This window comes from Herpailurus yagouaroundi, unplaced genomic scaffold (genome assembly GCF_014898765.1).
Source record: "Herpailurus yagouaroundi ecotype Mexico unplaced genomic scaffold, PumYag 183, whole genome shotgun sequence".
Lineage (NCBI taxonomy): Eukaryota > Metazoa > Chordata > Mammalia > Carnivora > Felidae > Herpailurus > Herpailurus yagouaroundi.
Genome location: NW_024412414.1, coordinates 11,205,891 through 11,227,825, shown reverse-complemented (window position 1 = coordinate 11,227,825; position 21,935 = coordinate 11,205,891). Strand labels below are relative to the sequence as shown.

General features: G+C 40.1%; 1 protein-coding gene across 3 annotated transcripts; it reads left to right on the top strand.

The window, feature by feature from the left end:
* The first annotated feature begins 1,070 nt into the window (after nucleotides 1-1,070).
* Nucleotides 1,071-21,845, top strand: TRNT1 (tRNA nucleotidyl transferase 1). Of its 3 annotated transcripts, none has more exons than XM_040492128.1 (8): nucleotides 1,071-1,141; nucleotides 2,214-2,388; nucleotides 8,949-9,142; nucleotides 12,855-12,993; nucleotides 17,338-17,464; nucleotides 19,513-19,706; nucleotides 20,493-20,746; nucleotides 20,923-21,845. In XM_040492128.1, the coding sequence occupies exons 2-8, from the start codon at nucleotides 2,241-2,243 to the stop codon at nucleotides 21,175-21,177; spliced, it is 1,311 nt and encodes a 436-aa protein (XP_040348062.1). In that variant the 5' UTR covers nucleotides 1,071-1,141; nucleotides 2,214-2,240; the 3' UTR covers nucleotides 21,178-21,845. The 3 variants fall into 3 exon arrangements, with proteins under 3 accessions (XP_040348062.1, XP_040348061.1, XP_040348063.1); XM_040492127.1 differs by lacking the exon at nucleotides 1,071-1,141 and adding an exon at nucleotides 1,172-1,422; XM_040492129.1 differs by lacking the exon at nucleotides 1,071-1,141 and adding an exon at nucleotides 4,234-4,297 and having other exon boundaries at nucleotides 2,275-2,388.
* Nucleotides 21,846-21,935: the final 90 nt, after the last annotated feature.

The window sequence follows — 21,935 nt, the reverse complement described above, 5'->3', positions numbered from 1 at the left end:
TCATCCAGTGTCAAATGTGTTGACATAAAATTGTCCATAATCTCTTCTATTATCCTGTTAATGTCTACATTTCTATAGCGATATGCTCTTTCACACTGAATTCTCTGTATTTTTTTCTTCAGCCTAGTTAGGATATATGAATATATATATTTATTGCCATGTTAAGGAGCATAAATCAATGCTTTGCCTTTGAATGGCAACTTGGAAAACTGGTTCTGTGCTTCTCAAAATGGGATAGTTAACACCCCTGAAGAGGTCTGATCATTGGAAACCACAGAAATACCATGGCATATGAATTTTTCTACGGAAATTAAGTTATTTAAAGTGATGTTAGAAAGACTATGCTTAAGTAAAATCTGCATCATATGTTTCATTTTTAAACGTAATTGGGAGATTTCTTGGAAATGTCCTTTTTTAAGGATTTGGGACTTAAACTCCCACTCCTTTGCCGCTTTACTTACTCTTCTACAGCCCTGGAAAAAAAGAGAAAATCCAAGAGAGAACCCAAGAAAGAATCCAATCCAAGTTCTTCACTTTGCACCTGCAACAGCTTTCTGACTTCACATAAACCAGGTGGGAAATTAAAACATGACCAGTCATTTCATTTGACCAGAGGGCTTACATTTAGAACAAGTGTGTCTCGAACCCTGTGCTTAGGTCCTGATGAAATGTCTCAGGCAGGAATAGTAATACTAACTGAGCATTTCCTCCTTGCTGGAGAGTAACATGACATGTAAGCCCGGCAACCTAAAACAGGTTTTATTGACAGTCTCATTTTACAAAAGAAGACAGTGACACTTGTCCAAGGACACACAGGCATGCAATGCAGATGGGCGTCTGACCACCTCAGGGAAAGAGAAAGGTGTGGGGAGATGGGATCAAAGTTAAGTAACAGACCCTCGCCCCTCAACCAGCAGCACGTCCCGGGTGACGGCGGCCTTCCGGGGCGCAGGAAAACTGCGCGCTTCCACAGGCGGCGCCTTAAGGAGGCCGGAGGGGCAGAGAGAGAGCCCGCTGGGCCCCGCCCACACCCTGCTGCGATTCGCCATTCGCCGCCGACAGACGCACGGCGGAGGCGTCACGGCGCACGCCGTCCGGAAGTGCGTGAGCTGCGATGACGACGAAGGCTGCGGCGGGGCTGGTAAGTGGGCGCGCGGGGGGCGTGCGGCAGGCGTGCGGACGCGCGCCCCAGGAAGGGCTGCTGGGCGACTGCAGCGGCCGACTTGCCCCCACGCAGGGTCACCTGGGGCGACCCTGAGGTGGTGAGAGGGCTCCTCTACACCGCGGAACGGAGCCTAACGTGGAGGTCGTGCGGCCGTGTCCCTGCCACGTTCCAGTGACTGCAGGCTGATTCACCGGGCTTCCCCGGGAACTTTCCCTTCCTCGAGGCCGGGCCCCGGAGGGTCTCCCTAAGCTTTTTCGGTCCGGCACCTGGTGTGGGACACGGCACATACCACTTCAGGGCCAGGGTCCTTAGCGGGTTTTTCTGATTTGAGGCGGAGTTGGAAGGAGACTGTTTTTCTTCCCCACGTGGTCTGGATGAGCGGAACTCGCTCCTCCTGGTGGGCAACGCCGCGTTTTGAAAGCTGCTTCCCAAGGAAAAGAATGGTTCTCCAGTGGTTTCTTTCGGGGTCAATTGGAATCCTGTTGGTCCCTCAAAGAGGCCCACTTTACATGGAAAACAGGGTGTGGGTGGGACTCAGGAGCTGGCATAATGGGAAGGAATGGTGAATGAGGAAAAAGTGGGAAGCAAAGACAAGTCTTGGGGAAACATGTTTTCTAGTGTCTAGGAAATATCCCTGGGTCATAAATCTCAGGGGCAGGTGGGGAAGTACAGTGATAAACATCAGTGATTGTCCCATGTTTTGGAGGAGGCCAAGTGTTCCTGCAAGTGTTTGAGTTACATTTTCTGCAGCCATCTGCCCTTAGCAGACCGCTCCCCTCAAGCCTTAACCGAAACCCACCTCTCCAGAGGGTATTGTAGCAGTAAAATGTGAGGACGCGAGTATAGCAGTAAGTGCTTCAGGAGTACAAAAGTGGACAGCTACAAGCATAGATCTAGTATAGGTGTCTGCCTCTCATATTGTCACTTTTTTCAGTTTTTTCATCTGAACAGGAGATGAGAGTCTCTCAGTTAAATAAAATTGCAGTAGATCCCTTTGTTTCCCTTGGCTTGTAGATTTCATTATTGTGCATGCATGTTTCTCTCCTAGATGTATAGTTGGTGACTTTGTCCCCAGATGCTGAGGTGCCTGAATCCCTGGCGCAGGCCACTACTGAGCTGTAGTTGGAGTAGGCTGTGCCTTTTCAAGCAATATCTGTTTACAATGAAGTTGCAGTCTCCAGAATTCCAGTCACTGTTCACAGCAGGATTGAAGAGTCTGACAGGTGAGAGATTAGGATGCTTTCTTGCTTTGGAAGCCTGTGTAAATGGAGGAGCATAGGGTTAAAGTTTTTTAGCCAACACTCGAGGGTTTTGTTTTGTTTTTGTTTTTGTTTTTGTTTTTGTTTTGCTGTTGACCTAACGAAAGAAAAGTTTACCGTGGGTAATCCAAAAGTAGCCAAAATGTAAGAGTCCAGCAGTGACTTCATTTACGAAGCACAGCTTTTCTGTATATTGTGCTAAGTACTTCATGTACGTTACAAGATTCGGCTTACTAGCTTAATGCATAGATATATTTTGTTTTGTGGATGAGGAAACAGTCTTAGGAATGTGCCAACATTTTTATAATAACTGGGGAGCTGAATTTTGAACTTGTGCAGTCTTGTTTTCAGAACCCAGCTTGTAACCACCAAGCTGCATTTCCTGCCTAGGCAGAGGAGGCAGAAGGAAATAGGAGTCCCCTCTGTGCATGTGCAAAACTTACCTGGAAGGAGCACGGGAAATGACTTTAGCTAAGTGCTTGATTATACAGCAGCTTCCATTGCTTGTCACAGTTTTCTCATTCCTTACCTTGGAATATCAGCCCAGCTGTTGCCGAAGCAGCCACACTGATGTATTTCAAAACCTGTGGTATTTTAGTGGCCCATAAGAAATTCACAAAGGTAGATGTATGTAGGAGCATGACTTACACAGTGGTTTGCAACCCTAGCTGTCTATTAGATTCATTCACTTGGGAAGCTTTTAAGATCTACAAATGCTGGGATCCCACCCTGACCCACTAAACTGAAATCTCTGGGGAGGATGGGCATCTATAAATTTTTATGAAAGCTCCACTTTATTAATCTGATGCATAAAAGGTGGAGGAACCATGGCATTATATTCATTCCTTGTATCAGTTTATTCCCAAAGCTACTTTCTTATTCTTGAAATTAGATGATTAAAAAAAAACTTTTTTTTTAACGTTTATTTATTCTTGAGAGAGAGAGAGAGACAGAGTATGAATGGTGGAGAAGCAGAGAGAGGGAGACACAGAATCCGAAGGAGGCTCCAGGCTCTGAGCTGTCAGCAGAGAGCCCATCGTGGGGCTCGAACCCATGAACCATAAGATGATTAGAGCTGAAGTCGAATGCTTAATCAACTGAGCCACCCAGGCACCCCCCCTTTTTTCTTTTAATTTTTTTTTTTTTTAACGTTTATTTAGTTTTGAGAGACAGTGACAGACCATGAATGGGGGAGGGGCAGAGAGAGAGGGAGACACAGAATCTCAAGCAGGCTCCAGGCTCCCAGCTGTCAGCACAGAGCCTGTCACATAGATGATTTTTTAGATACACGTCAGAGGTCAGTGGTCCAGAGCTTGTTGATTCATACAGATTCTTCACGTGGTCTTGAAGTTGAGGGCCTAAAGCTGATACTTGCCTGTGAGTTTTAATTACAGTGAAAAATGCTAGAAACTCCCAGTGCAATAGAAGTATCAGTCACAACGTGTGATGTAAAGTTTTCTAGTAACCACATTAAAGGTAAAAAGAAATGGGTGAAATTAATAAATTATGTAATAAATAAATAAATTAATAAAATGAAAATTATTTCAGTATATCATTTTATCAACTTTACTTAAGATACCATAATTTTAATATAAAATATGTGTAAAAATTATTAAGGAGACATTTCACATCCTTCTTGTAACAAGTCTTTGAAATCTGATGGTTAGCACATACTAACCATCTTAATTCACCACATTTCAAGTGCTCACTTCAGTAACCACATGTGCCTGCTATTTGAGCAACACGAGTTTAGAAGCTCCAAATCTGAGTTGAATTCAAGCTTGTTCTTTCTTTATATGCCTTTCCCAGCTCCTAATCTTCCCATCTTCAATTGCAAGAGGCCTCTTGGAAGAAAGGTGCCAAATGCTTGGATGTAGGTAATTAACTGTTGGTGGCCTGTTTCAGGTCCTTCTGCATTTTTCTTTTGGAAACAAGACTCTGGATATTGATTACTATAAGTTCTTGAGCGTCTTTTATTTTAACAATTTCATTTGGCTTACTAACTGTCACCTCAAGAGTTGAATTGTCTCCACTTTAAGAGGTGAAATCCTAAGGATTTAGAAACTAAATAGGGTGGAAAGATACAGGTAGTTTATCCACAGGGTCTTGTCCTTGAAAGACTGGCAAATGGGAGCATGGACATTTTCTAGACTTGACATTTTTAGGCTATAGTGGAAGTAGCAAGAATGGAATCTTTTAGTGCAAAGCTCAGTCAGTTAGAAAATCAAATAATTGTTTTTGTTTTTTGCTACTTTCTAAAGACCTGGGTGTCCTGGTAAATAAAATAAGATGTTCTCCATGAAAACAACACTCACAAACACACACACTAATGATGGCTATTGTGTGGTGATACCGTGCAGTTAAATACCATATCAGTTCTCAGATCTTGATAGCTTCTTTGCCACATGTGAAATTAGTTTCCAGTATGTAAGAATTTGGGAAACTAGGATAGTAGATTTTCTGTACCCTATATAGGATTTTATTATTTGTCAGTTTATGTCATGTAATTTGTTTTTCCTCTTGCTTGAGGACAACACTGTAGAAGTATATTAGGGGCATATAAGATTTTTTTCTTCATTCTGTACATGAGAATGAAATTCCAAACATAGTGGTTTTTGCCTATATTACGTGGTAGGTGGACAAGCCAGAGCTTCTGTGGCCACTTGGCTATAGTCCATAAGCAATGCTGGGGATGAGTACTGAGCAGTTAGCTTTTAACTGCTTAGGTATGTGATGTCATAAAACCATCAAAGTAACATTTGGGACAGTAGGAACACCCAATCACTCTTGAAGTTTGGGAGCTTCTGTATATTGGTGGTATGTGGTCATGCCATGGGATAGTCTTACACTTTGACTCTCTTTCTGTACCCCCAGCCTCCAAAACTCAAAATTCAAAACATAAAGCACAGAAGTTTAAACTTTGAAAGTTAACATAAAATTAAAATACAGACACATAGAAGTTTTCTGACACATGATGTCCCATGGTCTTTTGTATTGCTAGCCATAATTAAAAATCGTTTATTATCAGATGTGTCAGTTGAAGCAAATTAATAGCTTTGGAATGATGAAATTATGCATTTCTTGAGTCTTAGGCTTAAATTTACAATTAAATTCAGTTGCATTAGGTATTTCACTGAGTATGTAGTTTATAAAATTTGTTGGAATGTGGATTTCTGTAAGATTGAATACAACAGTAATTGAGGGAAAAAGGAGTGTCTAAGCCTGATAATCCCTACTCTTAGGTCCGTATAAAATCATTGGTTTCTTACAGTTTTTATGACTGTTCCACACAAGCATATACATATGCCCTTATATGCCTTTCTCAATTGTATCATAATGTTAGAATCGTGAGTTTTTTGGAGATAGTTATCTATTTCCATACGGCTAATCAAAATGATGACTAGATTATTTTGAATTCTGGATCTCTTTCTATAATGCAGTTAATTTATTAGGTGACTTTGAACTTAAAATTTTATTTTAGTGAGCCAGCATGAAAATCTTATAACAGAGGTTATCTTGTATTCAGGCTTGACCTTCTTCATCCTGTTAAAGTAGGTTCAAATGAAAGTAAAACTTGCTCATTTTTTGGATTTCAAAATGGTTTCTTTTTTTTTTTTAATTTTTTTTTTCAACGTTTTTTATTTATTTTTGGGACAGAGAGAGACAGAGCATGAACAGGGGAGGGGCAGAGAGAGAGGGAGACACAGAATCGGAAGCAGGCTCCAGGCTCTGAGCCATCAGCCTAGAGCCCGACGCGGGGCTCGAACTCACGGACCGCGAGATCGTGACCTGGCTGAAGTCGGACGCTTAACCGACTGCGCCACCCAGGCGCCCCTGAAAATGGTTTCTTACTGTGTTCATTTGAAGGAAGAAACCTGTAAACAATACACATTTCAACGAGACCACTCTAGTTTTTTTTTTTTTAATTTTTTTGAATCTAGGATATCACAAGTTCTCTGGTGAGCCATGTTGGTGTAAAGATGAGTAGGATAGGTTTTCTACCCTGAGAATGAACAGGAAATTTTAGTATAATTAGTACACATAAAACTAGGTTACTGTGAGGGGCGCCTGGGTGGCGCAGTCGGTTAAGCGTCCGACTTCAGCCAGGTCACGATCTCACGGTCCGTGAGTTCGAGCCCCGCGTCAGGCTCTGGGCTGATGGCTCGGAGCCTGGAGCCTGTTTCCGATTCTGTGTCTCCCTCTCTCTCTGCCCCTCCCCCGTTCATGCTCTGTCTCTGTCTGTCCCATAAATAAATAAAAACGTTGAAAAAAAAAATTAAAAAAAAAAAACTAGGTTACTGTGATAGCTTAGAAGAAATTCAGTCAACTCTGCCATCAGGAGAGGCTTTCTAAACTGAATCAAAAAAGATGAGTAAGGATAAGGATGAGATAGATCAGTGTTTTTTCCCACTCTGGGTGGTGCCCATTAGTGGACCATAAAATCGATTTAGTGGTCATGACCAGCATTAAAACACAGGGAAAGAGGATACAGTAGATGAGATTGTGTGGTATGTATTTTGTGAAACTTCATTTTAAGTACAAGTGACTGCCATGCAAAATGCCTTTCTTGGTGTGGGTTGCGCACCAAGACATTTCATGGCCAGCTGCTCAGCTAGATCAGTAAGTGGGGAACGTGTTTGGGTGAAGTGACCCGTACGAGCAGTTAGATGGAAACTACCAGGAGAGTTTGGTGAATGTAAAGTGTGATGCAGAGATTAGTGAGAGATGAGACCGAAATGGGTCCGGAGGCCCTTGTGTAATGTACTGACGAAATATGGATCTTGCGCTGGGAATAGTCAGAGGAACAGTGGCATAGCTTAATCACGTTGATAATTTAGAGCCCTATGTCTGGACTGTGGAAGCTGGATTTAAGGGGGCTGGTGTAGCCCTCTTGTTCAGGAAGGAGATAAAGAGACTGTGAACTAGGGAGAAATGAGGGTAGTATCCAGAAATAGTTTGGCAGTCCTTCACTTTTGGGTCCTGGACCTCTATAAATCTCATGAAAACTGGAGTAACATAGTTAGGGGCCATGAACCCCATATCAAAGGAACCCTTAATAGCGACAGATGATGGGACTTGATAAATATGGAGTGAAAGAAGAACACATACTCCTGGGAAGGACTTAACTCTGGGAGAGCTTTTAAGGTAAGGCCAGGAGGCAGAGGGTGGGAGCATTTGTTGCTTTGTAGCAGACTGTTTTAGATAGTCTGCAGAGAGTGGGGCTGGAAGGTTTAGGAAGAATAGGTAGAGGAAGAGGAGGAGCAAGAGCAGATGAGGGGTAGGGATGGAGGTTAACGTATCGGATTGTGATTAGGGATGCCACAACTCTGATGGATTTCCCTCAGTGCTAAATAGGTGAGAGTGCCCACCAGCCAGAGACCACAAGGAACACACCAGGTGCGTTGTTACTGCAGTGAGGGAGAACACCAACCAAGGAGAACCTTGGAGTATCTCGCAAAAGGTTTTTAGAAAGAACTTCTTGTAGGATTTGTGCTTGTATTGTGTTTTGGGGTGGGTGTTAAGAAGTGGGGCTTTGCTGTGGGTTAGGTGGTATCAGGCAGCAAGGATAAATCTGATGCGTGTCTTAATTCTTACCTAGGAGACGAGAACCCAGCACTCTGCTCTGTTAACCGATGGGTAAATAAGGAGCAGTCCCATGTATTAATTGTCATAAGGTGGTGCCTCTGACAGTGTTTGTGTCTCTTCTGTGTTCAGACATGATTACTAGTTGTCTTGTCTTAACTGATTCATCATGGTCACCGAGTGGACTTGTCTGACGTGGATGTTCTCTGAGATGATGTTCAGCAGGAGAGCGCTGGGGCCCGGTTGTGGGTGCCAGGCCAGCTCGTGTCAAAACCAAGGCTTAGGGGGTCATATATGGCCATTTCCTGGATGTCATTCTCACTAGGTACCATATGATGTCCTTTAGTCATTATGTAATTATAGTAGACTTTGTCTTGTCCACTCTGGGTTTCCTCTACTGAGGCCCTTACAGTAGTTTCAGCGTTCATATGGCTTTTCTAGAACACAGATAGGAGCAGATATAACATCATGTGCACTTTTTTTCTTGGCGGATTCTTCGTTGTAACATTATCATACTTGGTGTGGTAGACTAATGTTGTTTGACAGTTCCATAGTTTTATGCGTGAACATACAGTTTCAGCATCAGTACCCGAAGAGAAATAGGTGTAAGAACACCTCACAATTCTGAAATAGAAAAAGCAGTTATTCACTTTACTTTTTGGTTGTAATTCAAATCTGTATCGGTGACATTGGGGGTATTGTGGAATTCGGAATTATCTTCCAAATCTGCCAAGAAAATTTCTGCAAGTTCCCTGTTCTCACAGTTGTGACAGGCTTTCTACTATAGGTAAGTCACTTCATTTCTGTGGGCCTTGTTCTCCTAATTTTTATCTGAAAAGGTTCAGTTAAATAATCTCTGCTGTTCCTAATAGATGGGAAAAACTTTGTACTTATGTAATTCTTAAATACATTGAAGTAAAAAATATTCTTTCTCCTCTCAGATTTATTTGTGAAAGAAAATCATGAATTAAGAATAGCAGGAGGAGCAGTGAGGGATTTATTAAGTGGAGTAAAGCCTCAAGATGTGGATTTTGCTACCACTGCTACCCCTGCTCAGATGAAGGAGATGTTTCAGTCTGCTGGTATTCGCATGATAAACAACAAAGGGGAAAAGCATGGGACAATTACTGCCAGGGTGAGTGAAAGGTTTGACAGCAATTGCATTGCCTCTTCTTTAATTTTTAGAATTTCTATATGTTTTTTTCTAGGTTTTAAAAAAAATCAAGTAACAAAAAACTAAAAAAATATGTCAGTCTTGGGGTGCCTGGGCGGCTCAATGGGTTAAGCGTCTGGCATCCTACTCTTGGTTTCGGCTCAGGTCATGATCTCGCAATTTGTGGGTTCGAGCCCCACGTCGGGCCATGTGTTGACGGTGCAGAGCCTGCTAGGGATTTCTCTTTACCTCTCTCTGCCTCTGCCCTGCTCTCTTTCTCTCTCTCTAGATACATACACATTAAAAAAAAAAAAAAGGTCATTTTCTATCTCCCTCTTAAACCCTGCATCCTCCTTTGCTGTAGCCTCCTCTGCTGTAGCTAGTTGTTATGGTACTTACCTATTAGCCCCACGGTTCTAAAAAAGACCTTTCTTTGCTGCAGTGTTTGTCTTTGTTTCAAATTTCCTGGGTGTAAGATGTTGTCTGCTGATGTCTGCACAGGAGAGCAGCTCAGCTTTCTTAGCAGCAGCACAGGCACTTCTCCCTTGTCTTCTCAGTGTACATGTACCATCATTTTTGGTTGAATTCATATTCAGTGTTTACATTTAAAACTATGGTTTACTGCTGGATTGTAAAGTGTATTGTGACTACCTTTCTTGGGTGATTTTGGTTTCCCTGCAGTTAATAACATTTTTCTTTTACGTAGCTTTCTGTGTGCCACTGATTCATTCCTCTACTCTGTAAAATTCTTAGTAGAGTAAACCAGAGTAAACCCGTCAAGTTTCAGTTCCTTGTTTTGAACCACCTCACCTGGTGCATTCTCTCCTCTCATATCTGTATGTTCTGGGCGGGCTCCTTATTCCTCATCTCGAGATTTCCCTGCACCAGATTCTGGGAATTTCCCAGCCTCTTCCTTACTAGACTGCCTTGGTCCTGAGTCCTGTGTGATATTCTTTCTTGGTTTCGCTCTCATTAAAAAAAATTTTTTTTAATGTTTATTTATGAGAGAGAGAGAGAGAGAGAGAGAAAGAGAAAGCAGGGGAGGGGCAGAGAGAGAGGGAGATACGGAATCTGAAGCAGGCTCCAGGCTCTGAGCTGTCAGCACAGAGCCTGATGTGGGGCTCAGACTCACTAACCTTGAGATCATGACCTCAGCTGAAGTTGGACGCTTACCCAACTGAACCACCCAGGTGCTCTGATTTTTTGCTCTCATTTTAATAGTTTGAAACCTGGAAAAGCCTTACATGTCTGAAATTTTTTTTATTTTACCTTCACACTGGTCTGATAGTTTTACTGGTTGTAGAATTTGAGGATGGCAGTCATTTTCACTCAGAACTGTTTTCCACCTGCCTGTGTTGCCACTGGGAAGTCTGAGCTCATTCACATTTCTCTTCTGTTTGAGACCAGATTTTTTGCCTGCCCTGAAGCCTTTCTGATCTTTTTATCAGGTGTTTGTAGTTCCAAGATGCCGTGCTTGGTTGTATGTGTTTTTTCATTCATTGTGTGGGGACACTTAGTGGGCCTTCTTGTATTCCTCTCCTCATTTCATCCCTTTTGTTCGGTATCTTCAGGTTTGGAAACTCCTGTGATGTTGGATATTGGATCACGGGGTCTGAGCTTCTATCTTTACCTTTGTCTCCTAATTTATATTCTCCTATCTTTGTCTTTCCATGAGATTGCCTTAGCTTGACCATCCAGGTTTTTTTGTTTTTTTACATTTATTTATTTTTGAGAGACAGAGGCAGAGTACAAGTGGGGGAGGGGCAGAGAGAGAGAAGGAGACACAGAATCTGAAGCAGGCTCCAGACTCCCAGCTGTCAGCACAGAGCCCGATGCAGGGCTTGAACTCACAAACCATGAGATCATGACCTGAGCTGAAGTCGGACGCTTAACCAGCTGAGTCACCCAGGCACCCCAAGAGGTCTTTCTTCTTTTGAAAACTTCCTTTTCTTGTTTCAGATGCAGTATCTTATTTCCTTTAGGATACCAGTTAATAGTTACTTGGATAATGTCTCTCTTTCCTCTGAGCTTTTTCTGTCTTTCCTGTTGGCTTTCTTTAACTGTGGGTTTGGTTCTTTCCTTACGTTTGTGTGATCCTCTGGTGTTTGTAAAGTGACTTCAGAGATTTACTCTAGTTTTGTGTGGGAAACATCAGCCAGTTGTGGGACCATCACTGTCCATATGAGTAGGCCTATTCCTTATTCCAGAACAAATCTGGTTATTAGCATTTTGAAAAACCAAGTGGGGAAAGGGAATAAAGGTCATGTTGATTTCCTTTTTTTTTTTTTCCCCACTTAATCTTGTTTTCATTGGGGTGCTTCACTCCCGCTGTATCTGGTGTCCCAAAGTGTAACCATTTTTAGGTTAGCCTTTCTAATGAGGTAATCTCTGGTTCTTTGCCTGGGTAAGGTAGGCATTCCAGGGGTCTATTTCTTACAGTGATTTTCACACAGTCTTCATATTTCTTTTTTTAAAAAAATTTTTAATGTTTATTTATTTTTGAGAGAGAGAGCACAAGTGGGGTATGTAGAGAGGTAGACAGAATCTGAAGCAGGCTCCAGACTCTGAGCTGTCAGCACACAGCCTGACGTGGGGCTCAAACCCATGAATTGCGAGATCATGACCTGAGCTGAAGTTGGACACTTAACCGGCTGAGCCACCCAGGCGCCTCAGGCTTCATATTTCAAACCTTTTACTTACCACTTGCCTTGAGAGAAAACGTGTGCCTTAAATTCTTGAGTTCTAGAGCTAACTTGTTTCTAGAAAAGAAATGAGATTGAGAGGAATTCCAGAACAGACTTCCAATGATCAGTAGTGGTTTTCAGCTCTTAATGAAGAGATTCCAAATTCCTGCATGGCATGTAAAACCCTTTGTTGTCTACCCCTCAGTGCTAACATGCTGTTTGTCAGCTATACTTTTTTGGGCAGATAATATCCCTCTTTCTCTCCACTGTGCCTTTGGTCATCTTTTCTCTTGATTTGAAATGTTATTCTTACGTGTGCATGTGCAGATCCTACTTAGTTTTCAGGGCTCAGCTCACATGTCAGTCGTTCTTGAAGCTACTCAGCTTTTCCCAGCTGAGGTAATCTTTCTTCCCATGACATATGTAGCACTTTATTTCGACTTCATTGATTACCAGTAAGTGAGTTTTAGGATGTGTTAAGGGTTTGTGTTTTTTCCTCTTTCGATCCTTTGCTCAGTGGTATATATGTTGTAAATTGATAATCAGCTCTTTGCAAACCAGAGTTATTATAAAATGTTTCAAAGTAGCCTGAATTGAAATTGGAAGAACTAGAATATACTGTTCTAAAGGCCTCCTCACTCCTGTGCCACAACATTTGTTAGAGTTGTCTTTTTTTAAACATCAGACTCCCTTTTTTTTTTTTTTTTTAAGTTTATTTACTTATTTTTGAGAAGGGGGAGGGCAGAGAAAGAGAATCCCAAGCAGGCTCTCTGCTGTCAGTGCAGAGCTTAAATTCGGGGCTTGATTTCACAAACCGTGAGATCATGACCTGAACCGAAATCAAGAGCTGGACGCTTATCTGACTGAGGCACCCAGGTGAATATTGTGGTTGTCTTTCTATTTCAAGATACATGTGCAGTAGGTGACTTTGAAAAGAAAGATGTATGTGTCAGAAGTCATTTTTTTCAGTTCATCCAGTGTTCTAAAAACTAAAAAAAATTTCGTTACAGCTTCATGAAGAAAATTTTGAAATTACTACACTGCGGATTGATGTTGTCACTGATGGAAGACACGCTGAGGTAGAATTCACAACTGATTGGCAGAAAGATGCTGAACGCAGAGATCTCACTATAAATTCTATGTTTTTAGGTAATATCTGGAGATCATGTTTTAATCCATTCTGTGTGAAAGCTGCCTTTTAAAGTGAATCTGCATTCTGGAAATGTCCTCCAACCTGGGAAGTTGCATTAGTTTCATCTAAGAAACAGTGTAGCATATGGGTTAAAAGATGATTCTGGAGCCAGAAGTCCCAGGTTCAAATTCTGACTCCATGACTCACTAGCTATAAAAGGAGGATGTTAATATTAGCTTCCTTTGTAAGGCTGTTGTGAGGATTAAAGAAGTTAACAGTTTTAAGTCCTTAGAACAGTGACTGGCACATGTACACATTCAGTGTTAACTTACTAATTGCATCTAAAAATGGTTAACATTTCAGGTAAGAAAAATGCATGTCCCCATGTCACTCTCCACTGCACATCTTTTGTGGGTTCCCACCCTAGCTCTTCTTCTTCTGGTGCCTGGGTGCAGACTGATAAATGACTTCAGCAGCCTCTCTGTTGCTGTGCCTCGGCACAACATCAGATTCTTTCATGGCATTGCATTTTAGGAATCATCTTGAATCAGAGTTTCATGCAAGAGAAAACCTGTTTATCATCTCAGCTTGATTTTTGTGTGAATGAAACCAGTGAGACTCATAGTAGGTGAATTAAGTTAGTGCTTAATTGAAGCATTATTTTTTGTACTTTAAGTTTTAGGCAAGCCCTTTATGTTTAACACTTTGGATTAGAAAAGAGAGATGAAGCATCCACTTTTCATAACCTGGTTGTGGCAGCAGTAATAGTGAAAGGATGAAGTATAGGTTTCCTCGCTATCCAAAAGTATTCTGTGTCACCTTTCTTAAGTTGAAATGGTATAAGGTGAGGAAGCAATTACTATTTCATCAAAATGAAAATCCTTTTCCAGATTTCTTTCAGGTAGTGAAAACAGCTTTTAGAGTAGGTCTTTTGTAAAGGCAGCGTGGCCTAAAGTGAACTTTCAGATAGTGGAGAAAACCTGTAATAGTATTTGCTTCATGGGATGGAGAAGGGGGTTGTAGGTGGGATCTCCTGCTAATTACATTAAAGATGATGTCTTTAGAGCACCTGCTAGATTCTGAGTCACTTGATATACTTTATCTCATTTAACTGTCAGGAAAACTTCACTGAGGATAAAATCCATTTTATGAGGAAACAGACTGAGATGTTAAGTAACTTAGCTCAGGTCACAGACTACCATGATTGGACCTTGGGTTTCCACAGCCTACATGATTTATCAGCCCAGTTGGTGGCATGTTGTCCCTCCATTATGTGATCACACTCCCGGTGTTCATTTCTTCTTCTTTCTTAAGATTTTTTAACATTTATTTATTTTTGAGAGACAGAGTATGAGTGGGGGAGGGGCAGAGACAGATGGAGACAGAATCTGAAGCAGGCTCCAGGCTCTGAGCTGTCAGCACAGGGCCCGACTAGGGGCTCGAACCCATGGACTCCCAAGATCATGACCTGGGCTGAGGTCGGACACTTAACGAACTGAGCCACCCGGGCCCCCCCCCCCCCTTTCTTTTTACCTCATTCTGACTTAGGGTAAACTGCTGCAACTAGTGCAATGTATAAAATCTGTAACTAGCTTCTCCTAAGCATACCTGACTAAGAGAGGTTAATAATTCTTTTTCAGTATACTGTTTTATAAAAGTAAAAGCTGTTCTAGGGGCGCCTGGGTGGCGCAGTCAGTTAAGCGTCCGACTTCAGCCAGGTCATGATCTCGCGGTCCACGAGTTCGAGCCCCGCGTCGGGCTCTGGGCTGATGGCTCAGAGCCTGGAGCCTGTTTCCGATTCTGTGTCTCCCTCTCTCTCTGCTCCTCCCCCGTTCATGCTCTGTCTCTCTCTGTCCCAAAAATAAATAAACGTTGAAAAAAAAAATTAAAAAAAGTAAAAGCTGTTCTTACTGGTACTACTGTTTCCTTTCTTTTTTCTTTTCTTTTTTTTTTTTAAAGTTTGTTTTGAGAGACAGTGAGGAGAATCCCAGGCAGGCTCCATCCACATAGTGCAGAGCCTGACACGGGGCTTGAACTCATAAGCTGTGAGAGCATAACTTGAGCCGACACCAAGAGTCAGACACCTAAGCAACGGAGCTACCCAGGTGCCCTGTACTACTGTTGTCTACCATTTGCTGAGCCTTTGTAATGTGCTGGGCATGGTTCTGAGCACATCACAGCAATTGAATCTTCCCAGCATCCCTATGGAGCAGATACTGCTATTTAACCTATAGTAATTTTCTTAAAGTCATGCAGCTGGTAAACTGTAGAATTAGGATTCCAACCTAAGTGTCCTGGCTCTGGAGGTCACGTTCTTGACCACTACATTATTCTTAGCAACTCTGCTTTATTTCTTACTTTTATGCATTATATTTTGAAAGTGATATTCAGAACAAAAAACAAAGTGCACACCTATCAGTGTGTATTGTCACTAATTTTTACTTTTTCTGTCCAGGTTTTTTTCAAGCCTTACTGGGTGAAGCATTCCTAGTTTTGCCATTTCTGGTTACTTTGTGTCTCACACTTTGCTCGTTTTATCCTGTTTTGTTTTGTTTTGTTTTGTTTTTTGTTTTTGCCTCCAACCTTGATTTTTCCTTTAGTGAAAAGGACTTTAGTATTTCCATGCTTACCAGGGAGAGCCGTCTCTTCATTAAGAGAAATTACATTAAGAGACCGATAGACCTCATGTATTTGCTACTTTGTAAAGATATTTTTTCCCATTTTCTGTTATTTCTTTGAATTTTGAGCCTTTCAAATTTCTATATATATCAAAATGCTATATAAATCAAAAGTTTGGGAAGTGTTATGCTTCAGCTTACCAGTATTGCATTTGGGATAATCAAAGAGCATTAAAGTTCAAACAGAAATAAATTGACAAGTAGTTGTTCTTCAGAGGTAGAGGCAGTGCCTTTATAAGGTAAAGCATCTCTCATGATCACTGACAACCCCCCCCCACCACCATTTGGATGATTGAATGGTACCTGTCTTTGCTCTGTTTTTTTTTCAGTCCCTAGAGTGACCAGCTGTCTGATTGCCCAGGACAGGAGATTTTTAATTTTTAAAACTAGCAAAAGTTCAAGGATAACTGAAATGAACTGGGCACTCTACTACTTGAGGTTTTATATGCCTTATGTTAATTTTTTCTTTTTGTTTACATATGAAAGAACATATTATAGTGGGATTTTTTTTGGTTACATTTCTTTGAATGGGTGTTAGGTTCACATGGTTCAGAATTCATAAAGCTTAAAAGGCTGCAGAGTTGTCTCCTGATCTGATTCACCATACCCTTGCTCACAGTGCAGTCAGACTTGGATTTTTGCCACGTGATAGAAATGTGAAAAAATGTTGCCTCAAAGATTTATAATTTTTTATGACTGAAGGTTGCAAAATCTTCATTTTTTAAGGTTTTTAAAAATATTTCCTTAGCTTATTTCTACCGATTTCTTCTATTTATATGTGGTATTTTTAATTACTTACAAAAGCTTTTTGTATATTATGGAAACTTGGTATTTGACTCTATTAACTTAGTATTTTTCTCAGTATGCTTTTCATTATGGTGGTTTTTGCCATGAAGGCACCTTTGATTTTTGTGTGGTTGAATTATTTCCTTAAGGCTCTGGTGTTGTGGGTGTGTGTATCTAATTTTAGTTTCTTGGTAAATCCCCATGCAGTGTAAAATCTGCATATTAACTTTGACTCCCCCGTCCCCATACTTAATTATTAATAGCCTATTGATAGGAAGCTTTACTGATAACAGAAACAATCAAGTAAAACAAATTTTGTATGGTCTATGTATCATACACTGCGTTCTTACAGTAAAGCAAGGTAGAGAAAAGTGTTAAGAAAATAAGAGAGAAATCATTTACAGTACTGTAAAAATCCTCTACATGGACCCATGTAGTTCAAACCTGTGTCAAGGGTTAACTGTATATTTTTAAAGGTTTTCCCCATTCCAGGATCATAAATGTTTTTTCCTATGGTTTATGATTTTAGTTTTTCCATTTTTTTTTTTTTGCTTTTTATTTTTTCCCGCAGATTATTTTGGCCATTCTTGTTTATTCTCTCATATTTACTTGAAAATCAGCTTGTTTCGTGTCTCTACCCCAATTCATACTAGCGTATTTCTTACTTAGTTCATTCTTGGATATTATCTTTTTAGTTGGTGTTATAAATACAGCCTTTTATTCCATTATGTCTTCTATTTGATAGTGGATATGGATGAATGCTATTCATGTCTATGTTAACTTTGTAACTCTTCACTTAATTTTTACTGTTTATAATAGTTTTTAGCTGACTTTCTTGTTTTCTAGGTCTTACTTGTTAACAGTGATGATATCTCTCCCCTCTTCTTTAATGAATAGGTTTTGATGGTACCTTATTTGACTACTTCAGTGGTTTTGAAGATTTAAAAAATAAGAAAGTTAGATTTGTTGGGCATGCTAAACAGAGGATACAAGAAGATTATCTTCGAATTTTAAGATATTTCCGGTAAGAATTTTTTTAAAATAATGGTAACAGTTTTTAATACCCTGGAGCACAATTCTGATCATGTGAAACGCACAGGTGAGTGTACAAAATGGTGACATCCCAAATGTCTGTCCCTGATAGATTTAGTAAAATGTGACTTACTGTGAGAGATTACTTAGATGCTTCATATTTTCTTTCCCAAAGATATTTACTGCATTCTTTGATGGTTTTATAGAATTCAGCTTTAAATCAATTTTCTTGTGTCCAGTGTTCTTTTTATTTCCTGCACTCATCATTCATTTCACAGATAATTGAATGCTCACCACAGGCCAACCACTGTGGTGGGTGCTTTGAACACGGAGTAACCGGTCAAAGTCTTTGCCTTCACATGGGTTACAGTTTGAGGTGGTCATGGGAAATCCCTCAGATGAACTTAGTAAGCATGAAATGCATTTGCGTGGTTTTGTGGATAGAAATGATTTTTAAAGTCTGGGTTCTAACCTTTTTCACATTTTTTTTAATGTTTATTTTACTTTTTATATATTTAAATCTGGGTTAGTTAACATATAGCGTAATAAGGATTTCAGAAATAGAATTTAGTGATTCATCACTTACATATAACACCCACTCCTCATCCCAACAAGTGTCCTCCTTAATGCAAGCTTGCCAATTTAGCCCACCCCCCCCCATCCCTCCAGCAATCCTGTTTGTTCTGTATTTAAGTCTCTTATGGTTTGTCCCCCTCTGTTTTTGTATTATTTTTGCTTCCCTTCCCTTATGTTCATCTGTTTTGTGTCTTAAATTCCACATATGAGTGAAGTCATATGATACTTGTTTTTCTCTGACTTATTTTGCTTAACATAATACACTCTAGTTCCATCCATGTTGTAAATGGCAAGACTTCATTCTTTTTGATCACCAAGTGATACTCCATTGTATATATAAACCACATCTTTATTCATCATTTGGACATTTGGGCTCTTTCCATACTTTGGCTATTGTTGATAGTGCTGCTGTAAACAGTGGGGTACATGTGCCCCTTCAAACAGCACTCCTCTTTTCTTTGGATAAATAGTAGTGGAATTGCTGGGTCGTAGGATAGTTCTATTTTTTTAAAAAATTATTGTAAGTGGCTAGTTTATGTGTAGTAATATTTTTTACTGCTTAGGATCACATCTGGAGTATTCTGTAACAGAGCCTACATATTTTGTTAGTAAATGTTCTTTAAATTTCAGTATTTGCAGACTCTGTGTTTGCAAATAATAGGACACAGGCTGACATCCATAGTTACTGTCATTTAATGTACATTATAAATGAATTTTAAAGATGTGTTCATACAGGTATACTTTAAGGCTTCTATTTCTGAGATTACAAGAAATACACTCCTGTGTCTGCAACTAGATGTGTCCTATTTGAAACTCTTTATTAAAAGTATTGAGGGGTACTAGGGGCTCCTGGATGTCTCAGTCAGTTGAGCGTCTGACTTTGGCTCAGGTCATGATCCCATGGTTCATGGGTTCGAGCATCTCATCGGGCCCTGTGCTGACAGCTGAGAGCCTGGAGCCTGCTTCAAATTCTGTGTCTCCCTCTCTCTCTGTCCCTCCCCCACTCACACACACTCTCTCTCAAAAAATAAGCATTAAAAAATTTTTTTTAAAAAGTATTGAAGGGCACAGACAGGCATACTTTGTACCCTGCTCCATTGATGGCATTCTGGTGTTGTTTGGGTGCCTTTCCAAGAATGCTATTTTATTCATCCAGTATAGGTACCAGTTCCAGGAAGTACATTTGGTAGCCATTCTAGGTGGCTCAGTGATTTGCAAATCAGACTGAGCAGAGGGTTTTACTTCTTGCTAATTACAGAACGTTATTTACATTTTATTGGATCTCAGTTTTGTTATCTGGGAACAAAGAGAAGGTAGAGAGAATTGAGCAGATGATTTCTAAGGCCCCTAATTCTGTTGTCTTGTAGTAGATGTATGGAATAGTACCAGTAAAATGAAAAACTAGATTTTTGCTAGTGATAATGCCAACTAGGGGTAACATGGTCTGAAAATTTTGTTTTGTAGGTTTTATGGGAGAATTGTAGACAAGCCTGGTGACCACGATCCTGAGACTTTGGAAGCAATTGCAGAAAATGCAAAAGGCTTGGCTGGAATATCAGGGGAGAGAATATGGGTGGAACTGAAAAAAATTCTTATTGGTAACCATGTAAATCACTTGATTAACCTCATCTATGATCTTGATGTGGCTCCTTACATAGGTGAGAAGAAGTTATAAAATATTTGAGATTTTGACAATGAGATACCTGGTTTACAATTTCATAAGAATGTTTGACTAATTCCAAAAGGAGAAAGAGTAATTTAAAGTAGGATAAACTGAGATCACAGGTAGGAGGACACAGCTCAAAGACAGCACAGCACTGAAGTAGGACACAGTGGCCTCTGGTATCAGACCTGGGTTTGATGCTTTGCCGCATATCAACTTTGTGATTTGGGTTAGTTCTTTAATCATTAGTTGTTGAATCTAAAAAAGGGGTGTGAAAATAGTTGCATCTATCTAAAGGAAGGGCTGAGACATTCAGTGAATTAATACATGTGAGGCACTTAAAGGGTAACATATGGAAATTAATGTTACAATGATCAGAAAGAACAGTGGTATATGCTACCGCATACTTAAGGAAACTTGGGTGTATTTCAAATAGTTATTGAATGGTGGGTTGGGGGTGGATGTTGTGTGACAGTAGCTCCGTGAGAAGTCAGTGGTAAGTGTCACTTGTGCGTCTGATACCACCGCCTCTGCCTCTGCCTCTGGAAATTAATGTTTTAGGGCTCCTTACTGTAGGTCTTGGGGGGATTATAGGAAAGAATAGCAACAGTTTATCAGTGGTTTACCTGTAAGATGGGAGCATCACGCTGAACCAGTGAGTTCTAGTGGCAGGACATTTAGTATACTATAGCCGTGATTGGTTGAGGAGATTAGTGTGTTTTATTAAACTTATCCACTGTAAAAAATAAAAATAGGTGAAAAATTGTTTTTGTCCCTACAGGCTTACCTACTAATGCAAGTTTAGAAGAATTTAACAAAGTCAGTAAAAATGTTGAAGGTTTTTCACCAAAGCCAATGACTGTCTTGGCCTCATTATTCAAAGTACAGGATGATGTCACAAAATTGGATTTGAGGTTGAAGATTTCAAAAGAAGAGAAAAACCTTGGTATATTTGTAGTTAAAAACAGGAAAGATTTGGTTAAAGCAGCAGATAGTTCAGAACCATTGAAACCCTATCAAGACTTCATTATAGATGTAAGTATATACAGGCTTGGTCAGAACTAATTTATTAATACTAAGACCCAGTGTGTTCTGTGGATTTCATTTATTTTAAGTGAAAAATTTCACATTGGTTATTTACCTTTTAGGATAAGATGATTAGTAAGCATTCTAATGTGTGGTGAAACTAAGTGTGTGATTTTGGCACTCAGTCTAGGGAATCTGATGCAACGACCCGTGTGTGTGAACTCCTGAAGTACCAAGGAGAGCATCGTCTTCTTGAGCAAATGCAGCAATGGTGCATTCCTCCATTTCCTGTGAGTGGCCATGACATCAGAAAAGTAGGCATTTCTTCGGGAAAAGAAATTGGGGCTCTGTTGCAGCAGTTACGAGAACAGTGGAAAAAAAGCGGTTACCAAATGGATAAAGATGAACTCCTAAGTTACATAAAGAAGAGTGAAAATTGATGAGAGCTGATATTAAATAGCAGAAAATTTTTGGTAAAACTAGTTTGTTCGTTTTTTTTCCCTTCCCTCTTCGATTTAAGAGACTTGAATATATAGCAGAATAAAAGCCAGCGTAGAGGACCTCTTCAGATGAGTAAAGGTCTTAATTTGTGAGATCTAATTATATTTCAGGCAGTAAACTGAAGTCTACCTCCTCTTAATTTGATTTATATCACTGAACCCTGTGATTCTTTTGGAGTAGTTCCTATTGCAAATAGTATAGTTGTTTTCCCCTGTTGTAATCTGTCTAGGCTTTCTTCTTTTTTTTTTTTTGGTGTAGCGTGTTACTGATTGATCTTAAAACGTGGTAACTCGATAAAAGTGTTTCTTAATGTTTGTAATTGAAATAACTGCATTATTTTATCGTTCTGGAATCCAGGTAAGAACTGAAGCTTACAAAAGTGTGTTGATAACACAGCAGTTGACAAAATGGCCTATATAAAATAATGAAGACCAGATGTGTCCCAGGTGGCTGGCATTCGTACACCCAAAACTTGGTTCTAGCAAGCTGTTTTAGTACGTAGTTGGTACTTTTGTCATAATTTATGCATGCTAGGCCTGAGAAAGATTGGCTTGACAGTTACTCTTGAGCCTATATTTTAATAAACATTCCCTTTGGAATTGGAAGAGAAATGTGTGTGGTATATGACAGTATATATCATTACACATACACATATTCTACATACTGACAAATTAAGGTCAGTGTTAACTTTTTAAAG

What these genes read in the sequence shown, in the direction of transcription:
- TRNT1 (XM_040492128.1), top strand. Translation starts at nt 2,241, where the DNA reads ATGCTGAGGTGCCTGAATCCCTGGCGCAGGCCACTACTGAGCTGTAGT. An exon ending in AGGATTGAAGAGTCTGACAG is followed by an intron (nt 2,389 to 8,948) that starts GTGAGAGATTAG and finishes TTCTCCTCTCAG; the next exon opens with ATTTATTTGTGAAAGAAAAT. An exon ending in ATCAAGACTTCATTATAGAT is followed by an intron (nt 20,747 to 20,922) that starts GTAAGTATATAC and finishes TTTGGCACTCAG; the next exon opens with TCTAGGGAATCTGATGCAAC.